Consider the following 23,162-nt stretch of genomic DNA (forward strand, 5'->3'; position numbering starts at 1 on the left):
CCACTGGGTCAGGTACGGTACGTCTGTTTCTGATGCGGAGATGAAGGCCACTTTGTTCTGCAGAACATCTGGACCGCTGGAGGAGCCAGAACCGGACCAGTCTCCTCCTGATATCTGACCCGATGTCTCTCTGAGGTCACACAAGGAAGCAGAGGCTCCTCCAATGACCTTCCACCAGAGCCGTGACATCACCACCATCTGGACCCAGAACAGCTGATCTCAGGGTATTTAACCTAAATGTTCTGATGGTCCTGATGGTTCTGATGGTTCTGTGGAACAGCAGAGTCGGATGCAGCGCTGCAGAAAAGCTTTTATTTTGTTTGCTGGCTGAAGGAAACAGAACATCGTAGAACATTATGAATATATGATCTCTCAAAATTACAGCAAAATAAGGAGCTGGAGTATCAGATACCCGACTCCAGAACTACGACCCAGAACTCTGACAGAACCGAGTCACTGCAGTGGCGCCGCTCGGTACCGCGGGCTTAAGTGCATAGAAACCTCCGGGCCGCCCCTCAGGTAAAACTCTGACCGAGGCGGCGTGTTCCTCAGGTGAGGGCCGGGTCCGTCAGAACCAGACCAAGGCAGAACGTGAGGCGGGGCGGAGGGTGGTCCGGTCCGATCCGATCCAAGGAAAGAAGCAGCGGGACGTTGACGAGTCCAGAGGAGGTCCAGAATACCGGCCGGGTCTGAGCTTCAGGAGCAGAACAAACCGAAGAACTGGTTCCACCGGTTCACAGACAAAACTGGTTCCACACCAGTTTCCACCAATCCAACTTAAATGGTTTCTACTTTAGATCAAACCAGTCTCCGAGTGGTGGGTGGAAACTGGTCTGAAACCAGTTTATACTAGAATCAAACAGGATTAAGCTGGACAACTGTAAACCGGTTTCAGACATTGTTCCACTACAATCTGGTTTCAAACCAGATTAAGTTAGCATGAAATGGGTTTTAAGATGGTTTCCCATAAACTGGTTCCAGGTCTGTTCAAATTGGCTTTAGCTTAGTCTGCTTCCAGATTCCTTTGGACCCGTTCACACCGGGTTCAATCGGGTTGAAATTGGATTGTTTTCAGACAGGTTCACACTGGCCTGTGATCAGTGTGAACCTGTCTCAGACAACGTCAAACTGGTTTAATCCGGTTTCAAACCAGCCTAGCTATTTGCTTTGGTGGAATCAGACTGGTGCAAACTGGTTCCCCTGAAACTGAAACTGGAGTCAAAACCGGTTCTGAGCCGCGTTCCGTCCCGTACTTTGGCCTAAAGAGAACAGAATCAGAAAGTGTAAGCGAGTGCAGCGAGGGAGGTCAGGGGTCAGGGGAGGACTGGATCGTTCCCGTCGGCCCAAATGTCCTCAAGTTGACGTCACACGGCTGGGAGGGGGCGGGGCTTCGTCCTCGCCTCCTCGAGTTCTGACCCGGCTCAGTCGAAGGGGTTGAAGTCCCTCTCCAGGTTCTCGGACTCGTCGTCGTCGGAGAAGAAGTCGTCCTCGTCGATGTCGTCTTCATCATAGTCTTCGTGCCACTCGGGAACGTACTCTTCGTCATACTCGTCATCATCTTCCTCCGCATCCTCGCCGCCCTCCTCGGCGTTGAACGTGTTGTTATCCGAATCTCCAGAGTCCGACCCGCGGTTGGACTTGGACCTGAAGGAAACCACAGGTGAGACACACCTGGCCCTCACCTGCATCTGATTCATTCCTGCATTTGATTGGTTATCTAAACATCTGAAAATGATCTGGGATCAGGTGACCTACAAGCTGAGATAGAGGGACAGGTGGAGGACATGTTGGAGGACAGGTGGAGGACAGGTGAGGGACAGGTGGAGGACAGGTGGAGGACAGGTGAGGGACAGGTGGAGGACAGGTGAGGGACAGGTGGAGGACAGGTGAGGGACAGGTGGAGGACAGGTGGAGGACATGTTGGAGGACAGGTGGAGGACAGGTGTGTGCAGGTCCAGCTCTGACCGTTTGTTGGTGTCCGTGTGGTTGGACAGGCTGGACGCCTGCGTGGTCTCGGGCTCCTGGCCGCTGTTGGTCTGGTAGCCGACCCTGAAGTCCTGGACCAGAAACACATCACGGAGTCAGACTGGAGAGTTCATACTGGAAACTGGTTTACACTGGACTACCAGTGACTCTGGACCAAACTGGATTCATTTGGAGGTTCCAAGATGGCACCCTGAGACCAGCAGCCAATCCCTGAAGCTCCTGAATCTGTTTGCAATAGATCTGCAGGATTTCAACCTAAATCCTCCCGACCCCCTCTGGATGGCGCCACGGCTGCCTGGTGTCGGACTTGAGACCAGGGACTAAACTGGTTTACCGCAGGTCGTATTAATCCGTTTTCAGGGAGTTTTAATCTGGATTAAAGCGTTTCCTGCGGTTCGGTGGTTGTGGACTGGCACCTGGGTGGAGTGCTGCAGGATGGCCAGCAGGCGCTCCTGGATGCGGCGGATCAGCTCCAGGCCCGTGTTCAGATGTTCCGGTTTGAGCAGCCGGACACAGGAGGCCAGGTCAGTGCACTGCAGCAGAGTCTCCTCTGAACACAGAAACCAGTAAACCCAGTCAGACCAGCGAGGCCTGCGGCCGTGCTGGTGGCTGAGGCAGAGTCTCACCCAGCAGGATCTGGAGGGCGTTGGTGTGGAGGTCCAGCGCCTCCGTCTGCTGCTCCATCACATCCATCTTCTCCGTCTCCTGGTTGTAGTAGCTGTAGACGCAGGAGTAGGCCAGCACCTGCAGACAAAGAGCAGGGCACAGTTAGCACACCGCTCAGCAGGCCAACAGGAAGTTACCTTTCTGGACTGAGCAACAGGAAGAGGAAGTTACCTTTCTGGACTGAGCCAGGACTTTACAGGCGTCGATGACGAAGGTCAGCGACTTCATCTGCAGAGCCTCGTTGATGGACGAGACCTTGCTCTCCAGGCCGACGGCGAAGTCCTGCAGCACAAACCAAACTTCCAGATGCTGCTTGGAGGCCTGGCACGGCGCCCCCCGCAGGACGCCACGCCATACTGCTCCTTTGGTTCTGATGCTGAACTCTGTCCAGGTCCAAATACTGGAACAGTCCAGGTCCCCGTCCAAGTCCAGGTCCCCGTCCAGGTCCCGGTCCCCGTCCAGGTCCCGATCCCCGTCCAGGTCCAGGTCCCCATCCAGGTCCCGGTCCCCATCCAGGTCCCGGTCCCCGTCCAGGTCCAAGTCCCCGTCCAGGTCCCGATCCCCGTCCAAGTCCAAGTCCCGTCAGGTCGATCCCGTCAAGTCCAGGTCCCGTCAGGTGTCCATTACCTTGGCCTGATGGTGGAAGGTGCATCTCTCGTTGTAGTCCTGGAACTTCTTCTCCTGCCTGGCGGCTTTACTCACCTGCAGGAAGGAGGACAGACAGTGAGCGCTGCTGCTCTCTGATTGGACGAGGCTGTGATGACGTGGCGGCGAGTCGACCAACCATGGCGGAGCAGTTGTAATAATCTTTATGTGTGGGTTTCCATGGTTTCAGGCAGCGCCAGCAGAAGCCGTGGTTACATTTGGCACAGGTCATGCTGGGAACAGACAGAGACCTTCATCAACCTTCATCACCTTCGTCACCTTCATCACGTCTTCCTCTTCCTCACGTACTGCAGGCAGCCCTCGTTCTTCTCGATCTGCGCCTGGCAGCTGGGGCAGCGCTTGGAGATCAGCTTGGCCAGATGTTTGCTCTGCGCCTCCATGCTCATCCCCTCGTAAAACCCGCCGTCGTCCATCCACTGGGACATGTGGCTGCAGCTGGCCGGATAGTGGGCCTGGGGGCAGAGGTCAGGAGGTCAGCGACCCGGGCCGGCACCGGGAGCTGTGCAGACGAGGGCCCGCGGTGAGTTGGGGTGGGGGGCGGGGGGCGACCGGGATGCGGCTTCTGGACAGAGACCGACCGGCGGAGCCCCCCTGACCCTCCCTACGGCGTGACCTCTGACCTCGGGGAAGTTGCAGCTGAAGCAGGAGGACCAGCAGCAGCGGGAGCAGGTGCCCACGCCGCCCACGGCCTCCTTGCAGAGGATCTGGTCGCAGCCCTGGGGGTTGGTGCACCACGTCAGGTTGGAGCAGCACTCCACGTAGCCTCTGAGCAAGGCGTTCTCGTACTGCGCAGAGGAGAGCGTGGTCAGAGTTGGGGGGGCGGGGCCAGGGGGAGGGGGGCCGTTACCTTGGCGACAGTGTCCCTGTCCGTCAGGATGCTGAGGAAGAACTGGGAGGTGGGCCGAGCCTGGCAGTCTGTGATCGGACAGTTGCAGTTCATGACCAGGTTCTGTTCTATCCGCGCCGTCAGGTACTCCTGCCAGCACGACTGCAACACACACACACACACAGGTTAATACACACACACACACACAGGTTCATACACACACACACACAGGTTCACACACACACACACACACAGGTTCATACACACACACACACAGGTTCATACACACACACACAGGTTCATACACACACACACACAGGTTCACACACACACACACACACAGGTTCATACACACACACACACAGGTTCATACACACACACACACAGGTTCATACACACACACACACACAGGTTCATACACACACACACACACAGGTTCATACACACACACACACAGGTTCATACACACACACACACAGGTTCATACACACACACACACAGGTTCATACACACACACACACACAGGTTCATACACACGCTCCATCTCAGACCCCAGCAGCTTCGGGGCGGTTCTGACCCGGCAGCAGTAGTGCATGCAGCTCAGCGTGGGGACGGGCTCGGCGTCGGGGCCCCGGGGCCCCAGGCAGACGGGGCAGGAGGGGGCGGGGCTCGGCGGCTGCGGGTTCCTGCAGGTGAGGCCGGCGGCCATGATGAGGGCGTCGGGGTCGTCCGTGTAGCGCTGCACCACCAGGTCCACGTTCCACCTGCAGTGGATCAGCAGGTGTTCGGCCCGGTCCGAGTCCAAGCTGAGGGTCGCCGACACCTGCGGGGACAGGGAGAGCGTCGGCGGCCTGATCGCCATGGCAACGCAGGGCAAGAACCGCCGGGAGGTCCGGGTCGTCGGAGCCGCCACAGAGCCCGTGAAGAAACAGGGCGTCGAACTCTGACCTGCTGCACCGTCCGCTGCATCAGCTGGCGAACTTCCTCCCGGGTCATGGTCCGGCCCATCGAGAACAGAACCGAGTCCAGAACGCCGTCCTCAAACTGCTGCGGCGCCGGTACCAAACTGGGGACATGAGGACAGAATGAGAAGGACAAACGTCCGGCGAGGGACAGACGGCCGGACACTCGAAGGCTCCCGATGTCTCGTTTTATTCCTAAAGCCTTCGTGGACAGCGGACCTGCGACTCTGTCTGACGCAGGTCAGAAACGGGCCGTGTGCGCGTGGGGTCTGGGGTCACACCTGATGTCGGCCGTGCTGTCCTTCCTGGAGCCGGCGCGGCCGAAGGAGAAGTGGGCGTGGCCCTTCTGGGGGGTGGCCGGGTCATCGGGGACGAACTCCACGATGTGCGGGTTGTCGTCGTTGCGGCGGACGCAGCCCTTGTTGATGACGTGCATGATGCAGGACAGCACGTCGCCGGTGCTGCAGCCGAAGCGGCCGCCGCCAGGGGAGCGAGCCGCTTCCTGCTTCTGGCACGAGTCCATGACCTGCAGCAGGAGCCCAATAAGACCCTCCATCATTCCTCCATCATTCCTCCATCCTCCTCAGGCTGATTATGTATACAAGTCATTTTCTTCACTTCATTTCTAAACATTGTTTTAATGGTGTATTTTATGTGTTAGCAAAGCTGCAGCTACATGAGGAGCCTCAATAAAATGGGGCGGTGGGGCAGCGGCTGACCTTGAACACCAGGTTGTCGATGTGCATCTCCTTCTCCTGCTTCATGATGTGGACGATCAGACAGTAGATGAAGTTCCTCTTCCTTTCCAGCGTTCCCGCCGCGTCCTCGTCCACATTCAGGTACGTCTGCCGGGGCAGCAGCTGCAGCGACGAAGGCTCGCCCTGCAGGCTGCGGGACGCCACCTGCTGGTTCAGCTGCAGCACAGCTGAGGATGGGAGGAAGGTTAGAGAGGAAGAGGAGGAGGATCAAGGCTGCAGCTCTTACCTGCGCTGGGCTCCTCCTCAGAGCTGCAGGTCAAAGGTCCTCCGTCTGCAACGAGCGGCTGCAGAGCGTGCATCAGCACGGCAGCAGACAGGCCGCTCTCCTGCAGCAGCTGCTGCACTCTGACCTCCTGCAGACACACGGTCTGTCAGAACTGGCCAGAACCCCGGTGGCACCGAGACCCGGCTGGATCCTCACCTCCTGAGTGTTGAAGTGCAGCAGGACGAACATTTGCAGCGTGGAGACGTGCAGCGTCCAGCCGCCCAGCCGCAGCTCGCCGTGGCCCAGCCACGTCCACTGCAGCCGCCGAGGCTTCGAGTGGCTCAGGCTGTACATGGACTGACCTGCAGACACGGGATGAACCAGCCTCAACTAGGCCCGCACTAAACCCTGCTCTTCAAAGCTGGGTAAACTAAAGTCCGGATCCAAACCGGCAGTAGAACCGGAGCCAATCAGAACCTGCTGGACCTCAGTGGTTATTTGGGCTGAGCTTCAGATAAACCTGGTTTAATCCAGGATGAACGCAGCTTAAGCAGCAAGCAAAGCGGTTTAAACGCAGTCAGGAATAAAGCAGAGATAAACCAGTTCACCCAGTGTCTGGCCTCACTGGCTGAACTGGAACTCACTGTGGCTGTAGAACTGGGTGAAGTGGTTCAGGTAGGAGCAGAGCTCAGCTGGAAAATGTTTGGCCGGTTCATCCAGGAAGCAGCCCGAAGACACGGCCCAGCACCGTGGAGACAGAACCAGAACCTGGACCTCCGCCTCCTCCTCGGACTCCTCCCAGTCTTCCATGACCTGTGGCAACAAGAGAAGGACAAAGGAAGGAGGAGGCTGGAGCCTGGCGGGGCCCCTTGCTGCCCCCCTGCTGCCCGCGGCCCCTACCTGGTCTTGCTCCTGCAGATGACGGTCCAGCTGCTGCAGCCGGTACAGGTGGAACTCCTGCTGCAGCTCCTCCGACTCGCTCAGGTTCTTCAGCATCTGCTGGGGGAAGCGACTCGGGAAGCAGCTGCCGATCTGGTCGATCACGGCGCTCTCCAGCCACACGTTGCCCTGGGCGAGCAGCCGGTCCCCGAGGTAGTACCTGCACAGGTGGGAGGGGGGCGGAGTCTCATCGCTGCTGCGGAACCGGGCCGGTTCTGCTGGGGCATTCTTACCTGTAGAAATGCTCGAAGGTGTTGGCGAGCTCCAGGCCCGACAGGAAGAGCATCGGCTCCAGGAACTGCTGCAGACGCTGCAGAGTCTCCACTCCACCAGAGGGCGCCGCGCTGGCCTGGATCATGTGGTCGATGTATTGAGCGAAACGCTCACTGACCTGGAGACACAGGAAGTGAAGAAAGGAGCTATCAGACTCTGGAAACCTGAGCCTCACTGGCACAAAGTGAGGGGCGACCAGAAAGCCTGGAAAAGCCTGGAAAAGCATGGAAAAGCCTGGAAAAGCCTGTCTTAAATTAACCTGGATTAAATCTGAGTTAGTCCTGGATTATCACTGTCTCCCATCAGTGGCTGGAGAGACTGAGGACATTCAGATGTCCACTCTGGACAAAATAAACAGCTGCTCCGTAGACAGAGGCTCAAACACAAGAGAACTGCCGTCTGGTTCAGTGAGGACGAAGGACGCTGGTTTAAACACAGACATGTCCGCAGAAACAGACCGGTGGTTGGAGACAAGAGTGAAAGAAATGGTGATCCATTGATCAGAGACGGCAGGACAGGCTGGACCCGTCCTCTCTGGTGATCACAGGATGGGGCCCTTGATCCGGACCCTCCTGATTAGACCCGACCGGTTCTGGACTCACGTGCATGGCTCTGAGGATGGAGAGCTGCAGCAGCGCAGCAGAGAATCCGTGTCTCAGAGCGAGGACGAAGGCCGTCTGCTGTCCGAACAGCTCCTCCATGGCGTTCTTCAGGCGCAGGTACAGAGTACGATAACGCTCCACAAAGTCCGGCAGGCTGCAGCTGGACTCCAGGAACTTCTTGACCTGGTGGAGCAAGTGGATCACATCATGCAGGGTTCAAAGTTCATGACTGAACAGGACAGATTACAGGGTTTACATTGGTGTGGCCTTACCTGCCGCTGCACCACTCCCTGCCAACAGAGGGCGATGCCTGCAATGCTGCTGCTAGTCTTCACCTTAGGCTTGGATGAAGATGAGGAGGATGAAGAGGAGGCAGCAGAGGAGTCTTTGTTTTTACCTTCTTTACCATCTAGAAGACAAACGGCAAAGGGTTGTTGAATGGAACGGGGCAGAAAAACAGAAAACTGCAGCCACAAACACAAAGAAACAAGTAAAATTAAGCCAGGCTGCGGCTCCTTCCTCTGCTTCCCTCTCACCGGAAACCGGGTCAGAACCGGGTCAGAACAGGGACCCCCGTGGGAGGAGCTCAGTGGTTGAAACTCAAAGAAAAACATGGCCACATCTGAACAAAGCTGAGTGGTTTGGTGGATTCAGGCTCGCCCTGCTGGACGCCTTTACACCTGCAGGGTTTTAGTTTTAGTGATCAGCGCCCTCTTGTGTCAAGTCGGCAGATTGACAACCCACTCAGTGTTCTCCATCCAGCAGGGGGAGCCGTGCCAGGATCCTGGCCTCATCGGGACCAATGAAATGAGAGCAAAAGAAAAAACAAACGGCTTCAGAACCAAAGCTCATACTCACTCTTCAGCTCTTTGCTCCGGTTCAGAACCTCTGCAAACAAAACAAACTCCTTTAGTCTCCAAACTGCCCCGGGGGCGAGGGACTTCTCATTCCGCCCCACTTTGAGTTCACATGATGAACAAATCGGATCAGTACCTGAACCAGTTGGATCACTTATCCAAACCATTGACTCAATAACGCAACCCATCAGATAATTAACTGATATGTACTCGGAACAGTAACGTCCACATTGGATCACTAACCCGTCGGACCAGTATGAAACCCATCGGACCAGTATGAAACCCGTCGGATCAGTACCAAGGGTTTGAGGCGGTCCACCGTGGTTTTGTATTACAAGATGTTACTGGAAGACATTGTCTGTCAAACACTATTTAAACCCACAACTACAGAGTCTTAAATACAATCACAATGAATATCAGCTATTTGCTCTTCTGTTTACTCCATATGGAGCCCCATCGCCCCCCCAGGGCTTCAGGGCCCCATGAATGCTAATATTTTAACAAAGACCACAGACATATAAATGCAACATTTGTTTATTTATATTATCAATGCTGCTAAATTTGATTCAATAGTTTCAGCCAGTGGCGATTCTAGCCCTGTTTTAGTGGAGCTTTAGCACCCTAAAACTTCCTCAGCAGCCCTGAATCAGGTCGCCACCCATTCCGTAAAATACGGAGTCCCATATTTGGCCGTTAAATGCGCGTCCCGTACTGAACCGATACATAACTGTCCGATAGAAACGCCTGTCATACTGTAAAGAAGGTTCGACTTTATTAGACCTTAAGCTTGGTTTCGTAGTTTTTATTTTAGTTTTCCGAGCCTAGTTAGGTCATTAAATGCAACACAGTTCGAGAGAAAAAGAGTATCACGAGACTCGATGTTTATGTTCTGTTGTTATGGTTCTCACTGCCCGGATATTGCTAAGCGCTGTCTGTGCCAGAGCTAGAGACCAGAAGCGACACGGTTCTTACATGAGAACAACTCGGCTGTCGTTGTAATTCATCTGTTGCTGAAAGAAGTAAAGTTCATCAAGAGGTTTTTTCTATTTTTTTTTTGTCGCGTATCTTCACCTACACCAACGCCTCCGTTACCCTGGAAACCAAAAGCGCGACAACTGGTGTCAGAAGTGGGATCATCTACAGGACTCTTGTGAGTGAATCCAATCGCAAAGATAATATCCAAGCCCATCCTGAACTAATTACAACTTAAAGACAAGCTACAACTAAAAAGAAAAAAAAAATATACCGCACTGAGACAGTAATAAGCTGCTACATTATTGCGGCGTAGCACTTCCAGTCCAACCCTTCACAATAAGAGCGCAAGCAAAAAACTTGCCAACGGAAAAATAAATAAATAAAATGACAGAGGATTTACAAGGTGCTACAGCAGGCCCTGGAGAGGCAGACACACCTCCAAAGTGGTTACAAGCTGTGCTGGAAAATCAAAATCAACAAACAAGACACTTTCAAATGATGTTGGCTCCTGTACTTTCACACATAACGGGACAATCAACTGTACAACAAACCCAAGCATCACATACTATTCCTGAGAGGAGTGATGACTTGATTCCAGTGCATTCTACAAGAGAAAGGTCTGCACGTGAAACACATGCCTCTTTGGATGTGACAACTAGACCACGTGTTCACACTCCTTTTGCCGCTGAGCTGGAGGTTATACATCAAAGATCACAAAGTTCAGGCCCAGTGAGACGAACCACCAACCCTGGACCTGACCCAGGACACAGAGACACTAGGGACAGTGAACCTGAGGTCCCACACACTTTTACCTACCACAATGAAAGAAGGCAAAATAATACTGGAGGCTATTATAACAACTGTTCAGAGCTTCAGAGGCCTAAATTAGCCACATATGAAGGAGATGAAGATTGGGACTCTTTTCTGATGCCATTCGAACGCCAAGCCAGAAAACACGGATGGAGTGCTGCTGAACGAGTGGACAGGCTGCACGAGTGTCTGAGAGGAGCTGCAGTACGCTACATCTGCTCATTACCAGAGCGCACAAGGGAAGATTATGTTCTCTTGGTTGAACAACTCACTCAACGCTTTGGGAAAAAAGACCCTCCCACAACAGTAAGAAGAAGACTGGGAGAACTTTGACAAGAGCGGGAGACATCAGCTGAGTTTGCAGAGGAGGTTAGACGCCTGACTACACTTGCATATCCAGGGGTAGATCTCCAGCTGCAGGACCAATTGGCAACTGATGCTTTCCTCAAAGGCTTAAGGAACCAGAAAGTGGCATACGAAGTCATGAATCGTGACCCAAGCTCCTTTGTAGAGGCTCAAAGGTTTGTGGAGGCTCATGAGCATAACTTTAGAGCTACTGTTGGTCGGGACACAGAAGTAAAAAACAGAGCAAGGCGCATTTCATGGGTTGATGAGGGGGACATGTGCGATGACAGCGCATCAACGTCCCGCAGGGTCAGTACTCCTCAGTATGTCACAGCTGACCAGTTTGCTGCACTGGCAGAACAAGTGAAGACCCTTGTTAGCACCGTGGGGAATCTACAGCTCCAGGTTGCCAATTTACAGCCCATAAGCATTGTATCCCAAAACTCCAAGGCAGCCCAAAGCTCTATATCAGAGAGAAAACAAAATTACCAACACATGCAGCCCAGCAGAGGGCGTTCTCAAACTCCAAGTCCAAATCGTGGAACAACTGGCCCATGTTTTAAGTGTGGAGAGACAGGACATTTTAGGAAGGACTGCAGTAGGGCTCCCAGTCCTGTGACTGCAAGACACAATAGTGACAAGTATATAGACAACCCACTGCAGTCAAATGGAAGCACAACCTCAGATTCCCAACTACAAGGCAGACAGGTTGGCTGCACAGAAAGGAGAGGTGAGAGTCTGCAAATTCTTTTGACCGTAAATGGTATCCCAATGCAGGCTGTAGCTGATACTGGAGCTCAGACAACTGTGATATCAGAAGAGCTGTATCAGAGAATCCTGAATGGTAACCCTGCACCTACAGACCTACACCATACACACCTACTAAATGCAGGAGTTGGAGATGGCATGAAAGCTAAACATGGACTCACAGTGACCTTCCAGATAGGGTCCAAATCCATAGACTGGGAAGTGCATGTAGCCCCTATAAGAGATTCTGTCCTCCTTGAATTGGATCTGATGAAGGCCCATGATGTTGTCATCTATACCCAAGGCAAAGTTTTCATTGGAGATGAATTGGTCCCCTCCAAAATTGTGCGAGATGATGGCTCAGACTACTGTGTGGCTAGAGTAACTCTGGAAAGAACCTCAATCATTCCAGCCAAATCTGAATGTGTCGTGTGGGGTGAAGTGGAGGACCCACAGCCAGGGGTTACTGCATTATTGGAACCCCTGAACATTGCAAATAATGTAGCCTCTGGAAGTGTTGTTGTCACCAAGACAAAGGTGCCAATCAGAGTGTGCAATTTTTCAACCAAGAGAGTGGCGTTACAGAGAGGAGTATGTCTTGGACTCCTAGTTGAGGTTTATCCTCTGCCCCCATTTGCACCAAAACCAAATGCAATGCCTGCACCATCACTGGTGGTTGGGAGGGTAGCAACAATCTCTGACATTCCTGAGCATCTCCAAAGTTTGGTGGCTACCATAAGTGAGACCCTCAGTGAGGAACAGCAACAGCGATTCATTCAGCTACTCCTCACGTACCAATCCATCTTTGCTAAAAGTGACTCTGACCATGGCTACTTATCCGCTGTAACACACAAAATTGACACTGGGTCTGCCAAACCTGTGCGCCAACCTGTGAGAAGAACCCCTCTTGGATTTCAAGGCGAGGAGGAAGTACATCTTAAAAAAATGCTGGCAGAGGGCGTAATCACACCATCAGCATCTGAGTGGGCCTCTCCAGTGGTCCTAGTTTGAAAAAAGGATGGAGGAGTAAGATGGTGCGTAGATTATCGCTGTCTGAACAATCTAACAATCAAGGATGCTTATCCATTACCCCAGATTGAAGAATGTCTTGATGTTGTGGGTGGAGCCACAATGTTCTCTACTCTCGACCTTCAATCCGGCTATTGGCAGATTGCAGTGGATAGTAAAGATCGAGAAAAGACAGCATTCATCACCAAATGGGGCCTTTATGAATATACTCGAATGCCATTTGGACTATGCAATGCTCCAAGTACGTTTCAGAGAGCAATGGAGCTCGTTCTCGGGGGCCTTCAGTGGGAAACTCTTCTCATCTACCTGGATGATATCATTGTCATTGGAAATGGAGTAGACCAAAGTTTGGATCGGCTCGAGCAGGTTTTCCAGAGGTTCCAAAGCTATGGATTAAAGTTAAAACCAGCAAAATGTCATCTGCTGCAGGAAGAAGTTCTCTTCTTGGGTCACATTGTGAATCAGTCCAAATCCAGCCCTCATAAAGGATGTACAGCAGTGGAACTCCCCCAATAACTTGCAGGAACTACAAACTTTTCTTGGGCTGTGTAACTATTACCGGAAGTTTGTACCCAATTTTGCAGAGCTGGCAAGCCCCCTCCATACTCTTCTCAAAAAGGGGACAGTGTTCCTATGGACTGAGCAGTCTGCATTTACGAGGCTCAAAGAGAAACTGACCACTGCACCAGTGTTGGGATATCCCCAAGCTGAAGGGAAGTTCATTCTGGATACGGATGCCTCAAACAACAGTGTTGGTGCTGTTTTGTCACAAGTACAGTGGGGAGAGGAACGAATTCTGAGTTATGCGAGTAGCCGGCTTTCACCAGCTCAACAGAGGTATTGTGTCACTCGTCGTGAATTACTTGCTGTTTGTTTCACACGGCAGTTCTGCCACTATCTACTAGGTAGAAAGTTTCTACTTAGGACTGACCATGGCAGTCTCATCTGGCTTTTTAGGTTCAAATGTCCTGAAGGACAACTAGCCCGCTGGCTTGAAGAATTAAGCCAGTATGACTTTCAGATTGAACATCGAGCTGGCAAACAACATGGTAATGCAGATGCCATGTCAAGGATGCCAGGAGAAAAGGTGGAGAACTGTGACTGTTACCAGGCAGGGATTAACCTGTCAGATCTGCCATGTAAAGGGTGCAGGTACTGCCAAAAAATTCATATCCAGTGGGCCAAGTTTGAAGATGACGTGGATGATGTTGTGCCTCTAGCCTTAAGGTGCATCCAGCCCAGAAGCAGTACCAGTAATGGTGATCAGCCATCTGTGCACCTACCAGAAAGGCCAGAAGTCAATTGGGTTGAATCCCTTAGTCCTGAGCAACTGGCAACACTCCAGAAAACAGATCCTGTTCTCGCTGCTCTTCACAAATGGAAATAAACAGGGACACTTCCTACCAAAGATGAAGTGGCACTGGAGAGCCCTGCAATGAGAAAGTTCTGGCTCTGTTGGCCTCAAGTCACATTGAGGCAAGGAGTGCTCTATTACTCCTGGGAGAGAACTGGAGACCAGCATCCAAACCTGCTGTTATTAGTTCCCTCGTCCATGCAGAAGGAAGTCCTGGAATCATGCCATAACCCTCCATACTCTGGCCATCTAGGAGAAGCCAAAACCCTAGATCGTGTGCGTCAGAACTACCATTGGTTCGGCATGGGTGGAGATGTTCACCTGTTTGTTAAGAGATGCCCACATTGTAGTGCATGCAAGATCACAGGTCCAGCAAAGAGGGCAAAACTGCAAAGCTACCAAGTTGGAGCACCTCTGGACCGGCTACATCTTGATATCCTTGGGCCATTCCCCATGTCCAGGACTGGGAACAAATACATTCTTGTTATCATTGACCAGTTCACCAGATGGATTGAAGCTTTTCCTGTTCCTGATCAAAGTGCTGAAACGACTGCAAGGAAGCTAGTCTATGACTTTATTGCCAGGTTCGGGGCTCCACTTGAGCTGCACACAGATCAAGGTCATAATTTTGATAGCTCCCTGTTTCGGAATGTATGCAAGCTCATGCAGATAACTAAGGCCAGGACTACCCCTTACCACCCCTCCTCCAATGGACAAGTAGAACGGTTCAATAGGACCTTATTGCAGATGGTTCGATGTTATGTGAACCAGGACCAAAAGAACTGGGACGAACAACTGCCACTACTCACAGCAGCTTATCGCAGCTCACGACATACAGTGACAGGGTTCACACCCAATAGGCTTATGCTTGGCAGGGAAGTCCACCAACCACAAGACATCCAGTCTGGCACTGCAAAAGTCAAGGTCGATGCACTGGAAACTGCAGATTTCCTCTACAACCTGGAGGAAAACTTAAAAGAAGCTCATGAACTGGCAAGAGACCACCTTCGCACTGCACAAGAGCGGCAGAAAAAGGTGCATGACCTCCGGGCCAAAGAACACTTCTACAGTGTAGGAGATCTGGTGTTTGTCAGAGATGATTCAAAGAAGAAAGGGTTAAGCACTAAGCTTCAGAAGCTATGGGAAGGCCCGTTAATTATTGCAGCTTCCCGTGGTCCTGTGCTGTATGAAATACAAGGTCCCAAGCACAAGACAGTGATGCACCACGATCGGCTCAAGCCGTATGACAGTGACGTGATACCAGTCTGGGTTTTACGCCAAAGAAGCAGACTGCTTAAGAATTGCCAAGACCAAGAATTTTAACCAGCAGAAGAGGATATTCCCCTGGTTCCTCTACTACCGCTGTCAGATGATCAGGATGAAGACCTCCAGCCCAAGGATCCAGGATGCCAGCCAGATGAAAGACAGGGGGATTCAAATTCTTCAGAAAAGACTGTTAAAACATCTAGTGGTCGTCTAGTCAAAAGACCGCAGAGATTTAGGCACTAGTTTAGTTAGTGAGTTAGTTGAATGTTAGAATTGCAGAATTTAAATAACTTGGTTTATGTTTTCTTGCCCTTATGGCATATACATTTCAGTAGTTACGTTCTTATAACTACCACTTCTTTCTCAATTTTGGCTGTATAACTTGTACTGAAGGGACTCAGTATTCCTAAAAGGGGGGATAGTGTAAAGAAGGTTCAACTTTATTAGACCTTAAGCTTGGTTTCGTAGTTTTTATTTTAGTTTTCCGAGCCTAGTTAGGTCATTAAATGCAACACAGTTCGAGAGAAAAAGAGTATCACGAGACTCGATGTTTATGTTCTGTTGTTATGGTTCTCACTGCCCGGATATTGCTAAGCGCTGTCTGTGCCAGAGCTAGAGACCAGAAGCGACACGGTTCTTACATAAGAACTTGGTTGTCGTTGTAATTCATCTGTTGCTGAAAGAAGTAAAGTTCATGCAAGAGGTTTTTTCTATTTTTTTTGTCGCGTATCTTCACCTACACCAGTGCTTCTCAATTCCAGTCCTCAGGCCCCCCTGCCCTGCATGTTTTCGGTGTTTCCCTGCTGCCACACACCTGAATTGACTCTATGAGTGATTAACAGGCTTCTGCAGTACTTGATGCCTGCAGAACAGGTAATGCAATCATTTGGATCAGCTGTTCTGAAGTAGGGACTCATCTAAAACATGCAGAGCAGGGGGGCCTGAGGACTGGAATTGAGAAGCACTGACCTACACCAACGCCTCCGTTACCCTGGAAACCAAAAGCGCGACAATACACACAACACTAAGTTTAACATTAATGACCAAAATAAAACACAGAAAATATTAAGGTCAGCTACATGGTCGTGGCGGGAGCTAAAGGACCCCAGAACGCTGCGGACCGACGCTGAACGTAGCGGTTGCGTAGAGACGGACACTGCGCACCGAGAAGGACCTCGCTGCAGCAAACAGAAAGGGGCGGGGACGGACCCTTCCGTCAGTCCCATACATTATGTGAAAATTGGACTATTGCATTCCGGAAATGAAGGGGGCGCTGTTTTCATAATCACTAGTATAAATACCTTAAAGACGCGGGGTTAGGAGGAAACGAAGAAAGAAAAAAGTTTAAGAGGTTCTTCCACTGGTGTTCGGCACACGATCAACAAAACCCACAAAGTCAAGAAAAGGTAATTTTACCTTCTTAAAATTTTTTCACATAGTAAATCAATACGCTTTTCTAGATTAGGTTGAAAATATAATTAACAGCTCTAAACTAGTGAAATTCGTAATTCATATGGGGAAGGCTAATTTTAGCATGTAGCAAATTATTATCCTGCAGGACAACATTAGATAAAAATAGTAAAGTAGATAACATGTTTAATTGAGAAATGTATTTTATACTCAAACTAACAGATCCACCTATCCATTTGCAACATTCGGAACAGAGAGGAGATTCTCCCGTATTGCTACGATAAACATTGTCTTCCTCTTTGCTCATACAGTGCCGATGAGTAGAAGGTACAGAACCATGTAGCACAAACTGCTATGGTTCAACATAACGGTATGTAGAACTACACTTGAAGAATCTAAAATATTTTTTTTACATACTTACCAGTTTTCTAGTGTTAAAGAAGAAGAAACCTAACAAACATTTATTTGTGTATCGTGTTTTATTTCTTTATGGATTAAAATGTGTTCTTCATTCAGTTAAGTTACTTGCATTAGGTTGCATATCAAAAAAATTTACTCAAGAGTATAACATGGAAAAATAGTCCTAATTTTAATTAATTAATTTTTTTATTTTGTCAAAAGTTGCAGAGTAATTGAGTAAATCTAATTAGTGAACACCTGCCCTTGGCTGCTTGAGGGCAGGTGTCACTTTTACAATTTCAATTAATTTTTTGCAGAATATATATTAGTATCTGGAAGCCATTGTGAGTTTGAAAATTAATTATTAAATCCTACAAAACAGTAACAATAATGTTAAAGAATATACAGTGATTAATTCAAACATGTATATTTCCTGATGTGTAAAAACCTTTTTCAACAGGGATTGCCTGAACAAGGACTGTCCAGCAACTGTTTTAATGTTTGTAGTCATGGTAACATCCGCTTCCACCCACCATATTGTTGTATGGTCTTTATAGATGTAATAATCACATTTTTCCCAACAGTGTGCACTGTACTTTGTGATGGGAGCATCATGTGATTTCAGTGAGGTAAGGAAACAGATGAGAGTTTATACTTTCTGTTGGAGATTTCATTAAATGTGAACCTATGATGTCCACAGGATGATATGATGACAATATGAAGATGGTCTCTCTCTCTCTCTTAAGAAACGTCCCTGTGAGGTCAGAACAATAATGGTGCTCTGTACCACGTCATGTTACACATCTGTCAGTTTTTTAAGAAAACCTTCAATTTGTCCTTTTTAAAAGGTTCAGAGAAGAACAACAAAAGGAGAGAGAGCAGAAAAAAGTTGATGAAGGCAAAATGTGAGGTAAAATTCATCACTTTGTAGTTTTAAATCATGTAATTTGTATTATGTCCATTCACAGTGTACTTTTGTTCTATGCTTATTTTTTTTAAGTCTGAAAGAAAATCAGGATAGAAGAATTAAAAGGGTTGAAGCAGTTTTGATGTTATTTGGACTTGCATTCATCTTTCACTTAGAACATATCTGTATTTTTACAGACTGTGTGCTGATGGCCACACTGATCCCAAAGCAGGCGAGGCTCAAATTGAGGTTCATTTTTAAATTTACACATAACTAGTAATGTTGATTTTTGTATCTTTATGTGCAATTGAGACTAAAACCCTAAATGATTTAAATAAATAATAATTTTAATTCATTATTTGGACATCATTTTTTATACCATTAGAGATGAAAGGATAAGATACTGAGAGAGATAAAGTATTAATTATTATTTAATGCTCTTCACCATGCAGGTACAAAGGATACCACCAACCTCACAGGTCAGATTCATCCATCATGTGTCAGAGCCATTCTTCCTGTTTCACAGTCTTGCAATGCACCTGTTTCTGTATTAATTTGTTTTTTATTTCCAGATGCCTCTGCATGGACTTGAAGCTGTTGTCCAGGTGGAGGTTCTGACCCAGGTTCTGACCCAGGTTCTGACCCAGGAGACACAGCTGACCTCACCTTGGCATTGACCTGCAGGTCCTTTCATTGTGTCTGACCCGGTTTTCAGGAAGAAGACTCACTTTGCTTGGCTGGACGGTGAGGACCTTTGACTGTTTTTCACCTAAACATGTGAAATTAGATTTTAACTATATGAAATCGATTTTTCATTAACAGATCAACTGGGGGAAATTTTCAGAGTCATTCCAGGCAGAAAACCGGATTCCTCTTGCTGTTGTAACGTGTTCTTCCTGCCACCGGTGATATAAAGACTGTGGGCTTCACCGGCAGTGGAAGACCAGGAGAGATCCCTCCTTCTTACTGTGATGGGTCTTCTGGACCCTGACCTGAACGTCAACACTGAATGCAAGGAGAATATTAGTTGCTTTCCACAATCTGTCACACATTTCAGTCGTCACACGTTGTTTAGTTTTTTTTTTTTTTGTGACATGTCATTTTAAATAGTTTCTGCTAAAGAATATTTACCTTTTGACTTGTGCAGGGATCCTTTTTCATAATGTGTTCTTTCAATATTATGTACATTTTTGAAAGTTCCTTTTGTTGTAGCTCAGTTGATTTACATTATTTAGTTTTCATAGAGTTGTTTTTTTTAAACACTTGGCACCCACTGTCCACTTTTCTTTTCTTTGGTCCGCTCATTTTTACCGAAGGGGGGAAATGGCAGCTGGAAAGTTACACTCCAACAAAGGTCAATGTGTCTAGACTAGTGCGCCGTCTATCGGGGAAACGAGGGTATTGCAGGGGAAAGGGAAATGAATGAGGTTTTTACACATCCCTGGGTTTTTACTATAATTTGGACAAGTTCGGCGGGCCGGATTAAAAAGCCTGGGGGCCGTAGTTTGCCCACATCTGACTTAACCATTAATGCACCGGCCAACCGGGACCACATACATAAACTTGATCAGTGCAGGAACAGAAGCAGGCGCTGGGCAGCAAGTTGAGATGTAAACACAGCACATAATTCTTTGCTCACAAAAATAATTCACTCAATGCGCACCTCTGAAAGAGCGACTCCGGGTTATACCATAGAGCTGCACAAGCAGAGCTAACGCAGTGGGTTTTAATTTCCTACCTTGATGTAGAGTTCTCCAAAGAAACATAATTTCTCACAGGGGGTTGATGTAAATATCCATATTGACCTACCTGTGTCCAGTTTGAGCAAAAGGAGGTGCGTGCAATCTGCACCGAAGTAAACTTCAGACATGAAGCAGCGACAGCACGGGGCAGTGCAAAGAAGCGCCAGCAGTGTGACTGGTCTGCGCTCCCGGCTTTGTGGCCCATTTAGTGCATCAACTATAAACAGATCTTTTAGGAATAATTCTGCTCCTCCGGTAAAACGCTCAGCAAAACAGAAACAGTTGCAGTCCAGCTTAGAATAAAAAAAAAAAAAAAGTAAGCAATTTCTTTTTCTAAAAACTATAAAAACTAAAACAAGCAACACTTAGCCTGGTGGGGTAAAGTCTGGCTATCTGCCACGCTTATAATACACTGAGGGAAACCCTGAGTACCCCAGACCGTCAGATCACAAATTAGTAACCCAACTGGTCAGACCATGAACCTGTCAAATCAGTATCCCAACCTGTCGGATCTTCATCTTAACCTCATGACAAGATGAGGTTAAATTGACCTGACTTATAAGGCTCAACTGGGGCGTGCTCCGGTGGCGTAGAGGTTAGCGCGCCCCACGTTTGGAGGCCCTCAGTCCTCGACGCGGCCGTCACGGGTTCGATTCCCGGACCCGACGACATTTGCCGCATGTCTTTCCCCCTCTCCTTCCCCCTTTCCTGTCAGCCTGCTGTGGTATAAGGGACACTAGAGCCACAAAAAGACCCCCTGGTGGGGAAAAAAAAAAAAGGTTCAACTCCGCTGCTCTCCACTAACCCTCCCTTCCTCATTTCCTCAGTGTAATGTCCAGTTCACACTACACCATCTTAGAGCTGTCGGCCGATTGTCGGCCCATTTTCAAAACCTGAGAGATCACACATTAGCCGACAGAAATCCTAGGTAGAACGGTTCCATCGGGTTCCATCGGGTTCCATCGGGCCGTGTGGTGTCCAACAATGGGCACAAAATAATGGCTCCAAGTCCAGTGAAGTCATTTTAAAACCAGGCATTAATCAATGCTTTACTACAATCTACCTGCAGTGCATGTGGCTCTAGTGTCAGCGTAACGTCCTGACTGAATGAAAATCATTAGAACCTTTTTATGTCACGTTAACGAAGAACAGCTGAAAAGTTACCGGGTTCATCAACTGGTACCAATTTGGCTCCAACTCCTCCCCTCATCATTTCTATATTCTTTACACCAAATGTTTTATAAACATTAATGTTGTTTCCACATATCATCTCCAATGTCCGCTGGACTTCGGGTTGCTCCGTGTCAGCTGTTTGGGATTCCCCTCTGTAATTTCCCCTCAGAAAGCAGGAGGAGAATCCGGCTTTCTGATTGGCTACCTGTCACATTCAACAGGCTGCGTTAAGCTCCCAGTGGGGAATACCCCTGATTTAGATCGAGCGCCACAGATCTACCGTAACACACCACACACTACAGGATGATCGGTTATGAAACCACAAGAGACAATCTGAGAACATCAACGTTCTCAGATTGTCTTAAGGGGAAAATGTAGGAGTGAACTAACGTGTAGTGTGAACTATTGCATCAGGTAGTCGATGTTCCATCTTCTCTATTTAAATCTAATGATTACTGAAGGACAATATGGTTTACAGACTTCATAATCTGAACTCTTTTGGTTGAATCCAGTATTTATTTACACTTTGGTGTTTTTATTCAAGAATCAATTTTATTTTTATTTTTGGTTGTTTTGTTTATTTTATCAGTTCCAGTGTTAAATGTTCTTTTGAAAATAAAGTGTATCTATCTTTGACAGGAAATCACATAAATTATTATGTCATTTCCATTAAATCAGTGTAAAAAGGTCTTCAAACAATATTATCGTTTATCGCAATAATTTTTGAGACAATTAATCGTTCAGTAAGATTTGTTATGGTGACAGGGCTAGTTGCTGGTTTCACTCACTGGACTTCGCTGGAGGTTTGAGCTCCTCGCCGTCAGCTGAACTTGTGTCCACGTGGACCAGCAGGTGAGTGAGGCGTCTCACTCTGGAGTTAAAGATGGCGGCTCGGCTCTTGCAGCGGCGGGCCACCTCCAAGTTCTCCAGGTACTCGCTGAGGAGCCATGACAGCGGACTGGATGCTTTTGATTCTGGATAGAACATGAAGCATAGTTCAGGCTCAGAAAGCTTCAATAGGAACATTTTTACAGACCAGAACCTCCTAAAAGAAAGACCTATCAACAAATCAATAGTTCAGAAACCACTCTTGTGGATATTTAGACCTTCTGGATGGTCCAGTGACACAGAACACAGTTGACGTTCTGAAGAGAGTGAAGTGTCTCAAAACAAGTTATATCTTTAAGTCTCAGTAATACATCCAGGCTGAGGCCTTCTTGTTCTCAGTAACCTAGATATTCCACAGATAGAGGCTGCCATACATGGATAAAGTTTGGGAGGTCCAACATACACAACAGTGGCATGTTGGATGTTCCCTGCACCATTAACACAGTTAGAGGGGACCGTTAGGCTTTGTCCCTCCCACCGGTCTCTAAATTTTAATTCACATAATCTTTAAATTTCTGTGCTTTCCCAATCTGTAAATATACTTGGATTGCTTAATAAATGTATTTCCTCTGTTAACTTGGTCTTACAGAGTCTTCACTCTAAGACAGGCCCAAAATATAATGTTAGCAGGTTTTAATGGGAAAATGTTCTTAGAGAAACACACAACAGAGTGATCTTCACTGAAGGAAAATGTTTGTCATCAGATCCAACCTGCAGATTAGAATAAGCTTGACATCATTGGTGTGTGTGGGTAGGCGTGGTCACCTGACAGCGTGATACTGTGGACGATGGGGCTGATCAGAGCCTCCCAGCAGGTCCGACCCAGAGCTTCGGCTGCTTCAGCGTCCGGCAGAAACCGATCTGCAAACATCTGTTCGTGTCTCAACGCACTGTTCAGCCTAAACACACAGATTCAGGTTCTCAGGTGAGTCAGCAGCGGCTGCAGCGTCACTGGTAGACAGGCAGAGAAGAGTTTGTACTTGTTGAAGAGCTGCAGCAGCTGAGCCTTGTCCTCCACCACCTCCTGACACCAGGTATGGGCCTTGGTACTGTAGAACAGGTAGGTACGGCGGCACAGCTGCTCCTTGAACACGGGCCAGAACGTGGGCTTCGGACCCAGAACCTCAAAGCCGTGGACCCGAGTGTCGATGCCGCCCTGCAGCACAGAGGGACGGATCAACACCTGTGGAGGAGGCCCAGGACGTTTAAGGAGCAGAGACTGACCTGCTGGCATCTCTTGATCCTGATCTGGATGATGGACCAGAACCGGGTCATGTTCTCCAGGAGAACCACGCGGCTGGCTGAGGCAGCGACGTTCACCTATAAAGATGGACCGGGGTCAGATGGGGAACCGCCCTCGTTGACCTGACCAGAACC

At 48.9% G+C, this 23,162-nt stretch overlaps 1 protein-coding gene and 1 long non-coding RNA gene across 11 annotated transcripts in view; one reads left to right on the plus strand and one right to left on the minus strand.

The window, feature by feature from the left end:
• Window positions 1-298: 298 nt before the first annotated feature.
• LOC122842662 (cullin-9) overlaps window positions 299-23,162 on the minus strand; it is a 30,033-nt gene continuing 7,169 nt past the window's right edge. For all 4 annotated transcript variants that reach the window (XM_044136733.1, XM_044136732.1, XM_044136730.1 and 1 more), the window contains 25 exons: window positions 23,010-23,105; window positions 22,766-22,941; window positions 22,551-22,684; window positions 21,686-21,871; window positions 8,156-8,292; window positions 7,884-8,066; window positions 7,242-7,399; window positions 6,970-7,168; window positions 6,714-6,882; window positions 6,286-6,431; window positions 6,091-6,217; window positions 5,826-6,031; window positions 5,388-5,632; window positions 5,093-5,210; window positions 4,722-4,967; window positions 4,166-4,306; window positions 3,939-4,103; window positions 3,607-3,770; window positions 3,437-3,530; window positions 3,280-3,354; window positions 2,824-2,934; window positions 2,613-2,730; window positions 2,403-2,536; window positions 1,966-2,057; window positions 299-1,644 (listed from right to left, as the gene is read on the minus strand). In XM_044136733.1, the coding sequence (XP_043992668.1) occupies window positions 1,422-1,644; window positions 1,966-2,057; window positions 2,403-2,536; window positions 2,613-2,730; window positions 2,824-2,934; window positions 3,280-3,354; window positions 3,437-3,530; window positions 3,607-3,770; window positions 3,939-4,103; window positions 4,166-4,306; window positions 4,722-4,967; window positions 5,093-5,210; window positions 5,388-5,632; window positions 5,826-6,031; window positions 6,091-6,217; window positions 6,286-6,431; window positions 6,714-6,882; window positions 6,970-7,168; window positions 7,242-7,399; window positions 7,884-8,066; window positions 8,156-8,292; window positions 21,686-21,871; window positions 22,551-22,684; window positions 22,766-22,941; window positions 23,010-23,105 (3,843 nt within the window). In that variant the 3' untranslated portion in view covers window positions 299-1,421. The remainder of the gene's footprint in view (window positions 1,645-1,965; window positions 2,058-2,402; window positions 2,537-2,612; window positions 2,731-2,823; window positions 2,935-3,279; window positions 3,355-3,436; window positions 3,531-3,606; window positions 3,771-3,938; window positions 4,104-4,165; window positions 4,307-4,721; window positions 4,968-5,092; window positions 5,211-5,387; window positions 5,633-5,825; window positions 6,032-6,090; window positions 6,218-6,285; window positions 6,432-6,713; window positions 6,883-6,969; window positions 7,169-7,241; window positions 7,400-7,883; window positions 8,067-8,155; window positions 8,293-21,685; window positions 21,872-22,550; window positions 22,685-22,765; window positions 22,942-23,009; window positions 23,106-23,162) is intronic.
• LOC122842669 lies at window positions 16,190-20,409 on the plus strand. Of its 7 annotated transcripts, none has more exons than XR_006372599.1 (9): window positions 16,190-17,046; window positions 17,536-17,587; window positions 17,660-17,704; window positions 17,776-17,836; window positions 17,924-17,985; window positions 18,180-18,231; window positions 18,435-18,461; window positions 18,555-18,726; window positions 18,805-20,409. It is a non-coding gene; the product is annotated as an uncharacterized LOC122842669 (long non-coding RNA). The 7 variants fall into 7 exon arrangements; XR_006372601.1 differs by having other exon boundaries at window positions 17,536-17,574; XR_006372597.1 differs by having other exon boundaries at window positions 16,190-17,587.

Source organism: Gambusia affinis, linkage group LG13 (assembly GCF_019740435.1).
Source record: "Gambusia affinis linkage group LG13, SWU_Gaff_1.0, whole genome shotgun sequence".
NCBI classification, from domain to species: domain Eukaryota; kingdom Metazoa; phylum Chordata; class Actinopteri; order Cyprinodontiformes; family Poeciliidae; genus Gambusia; species Gambusia affinis.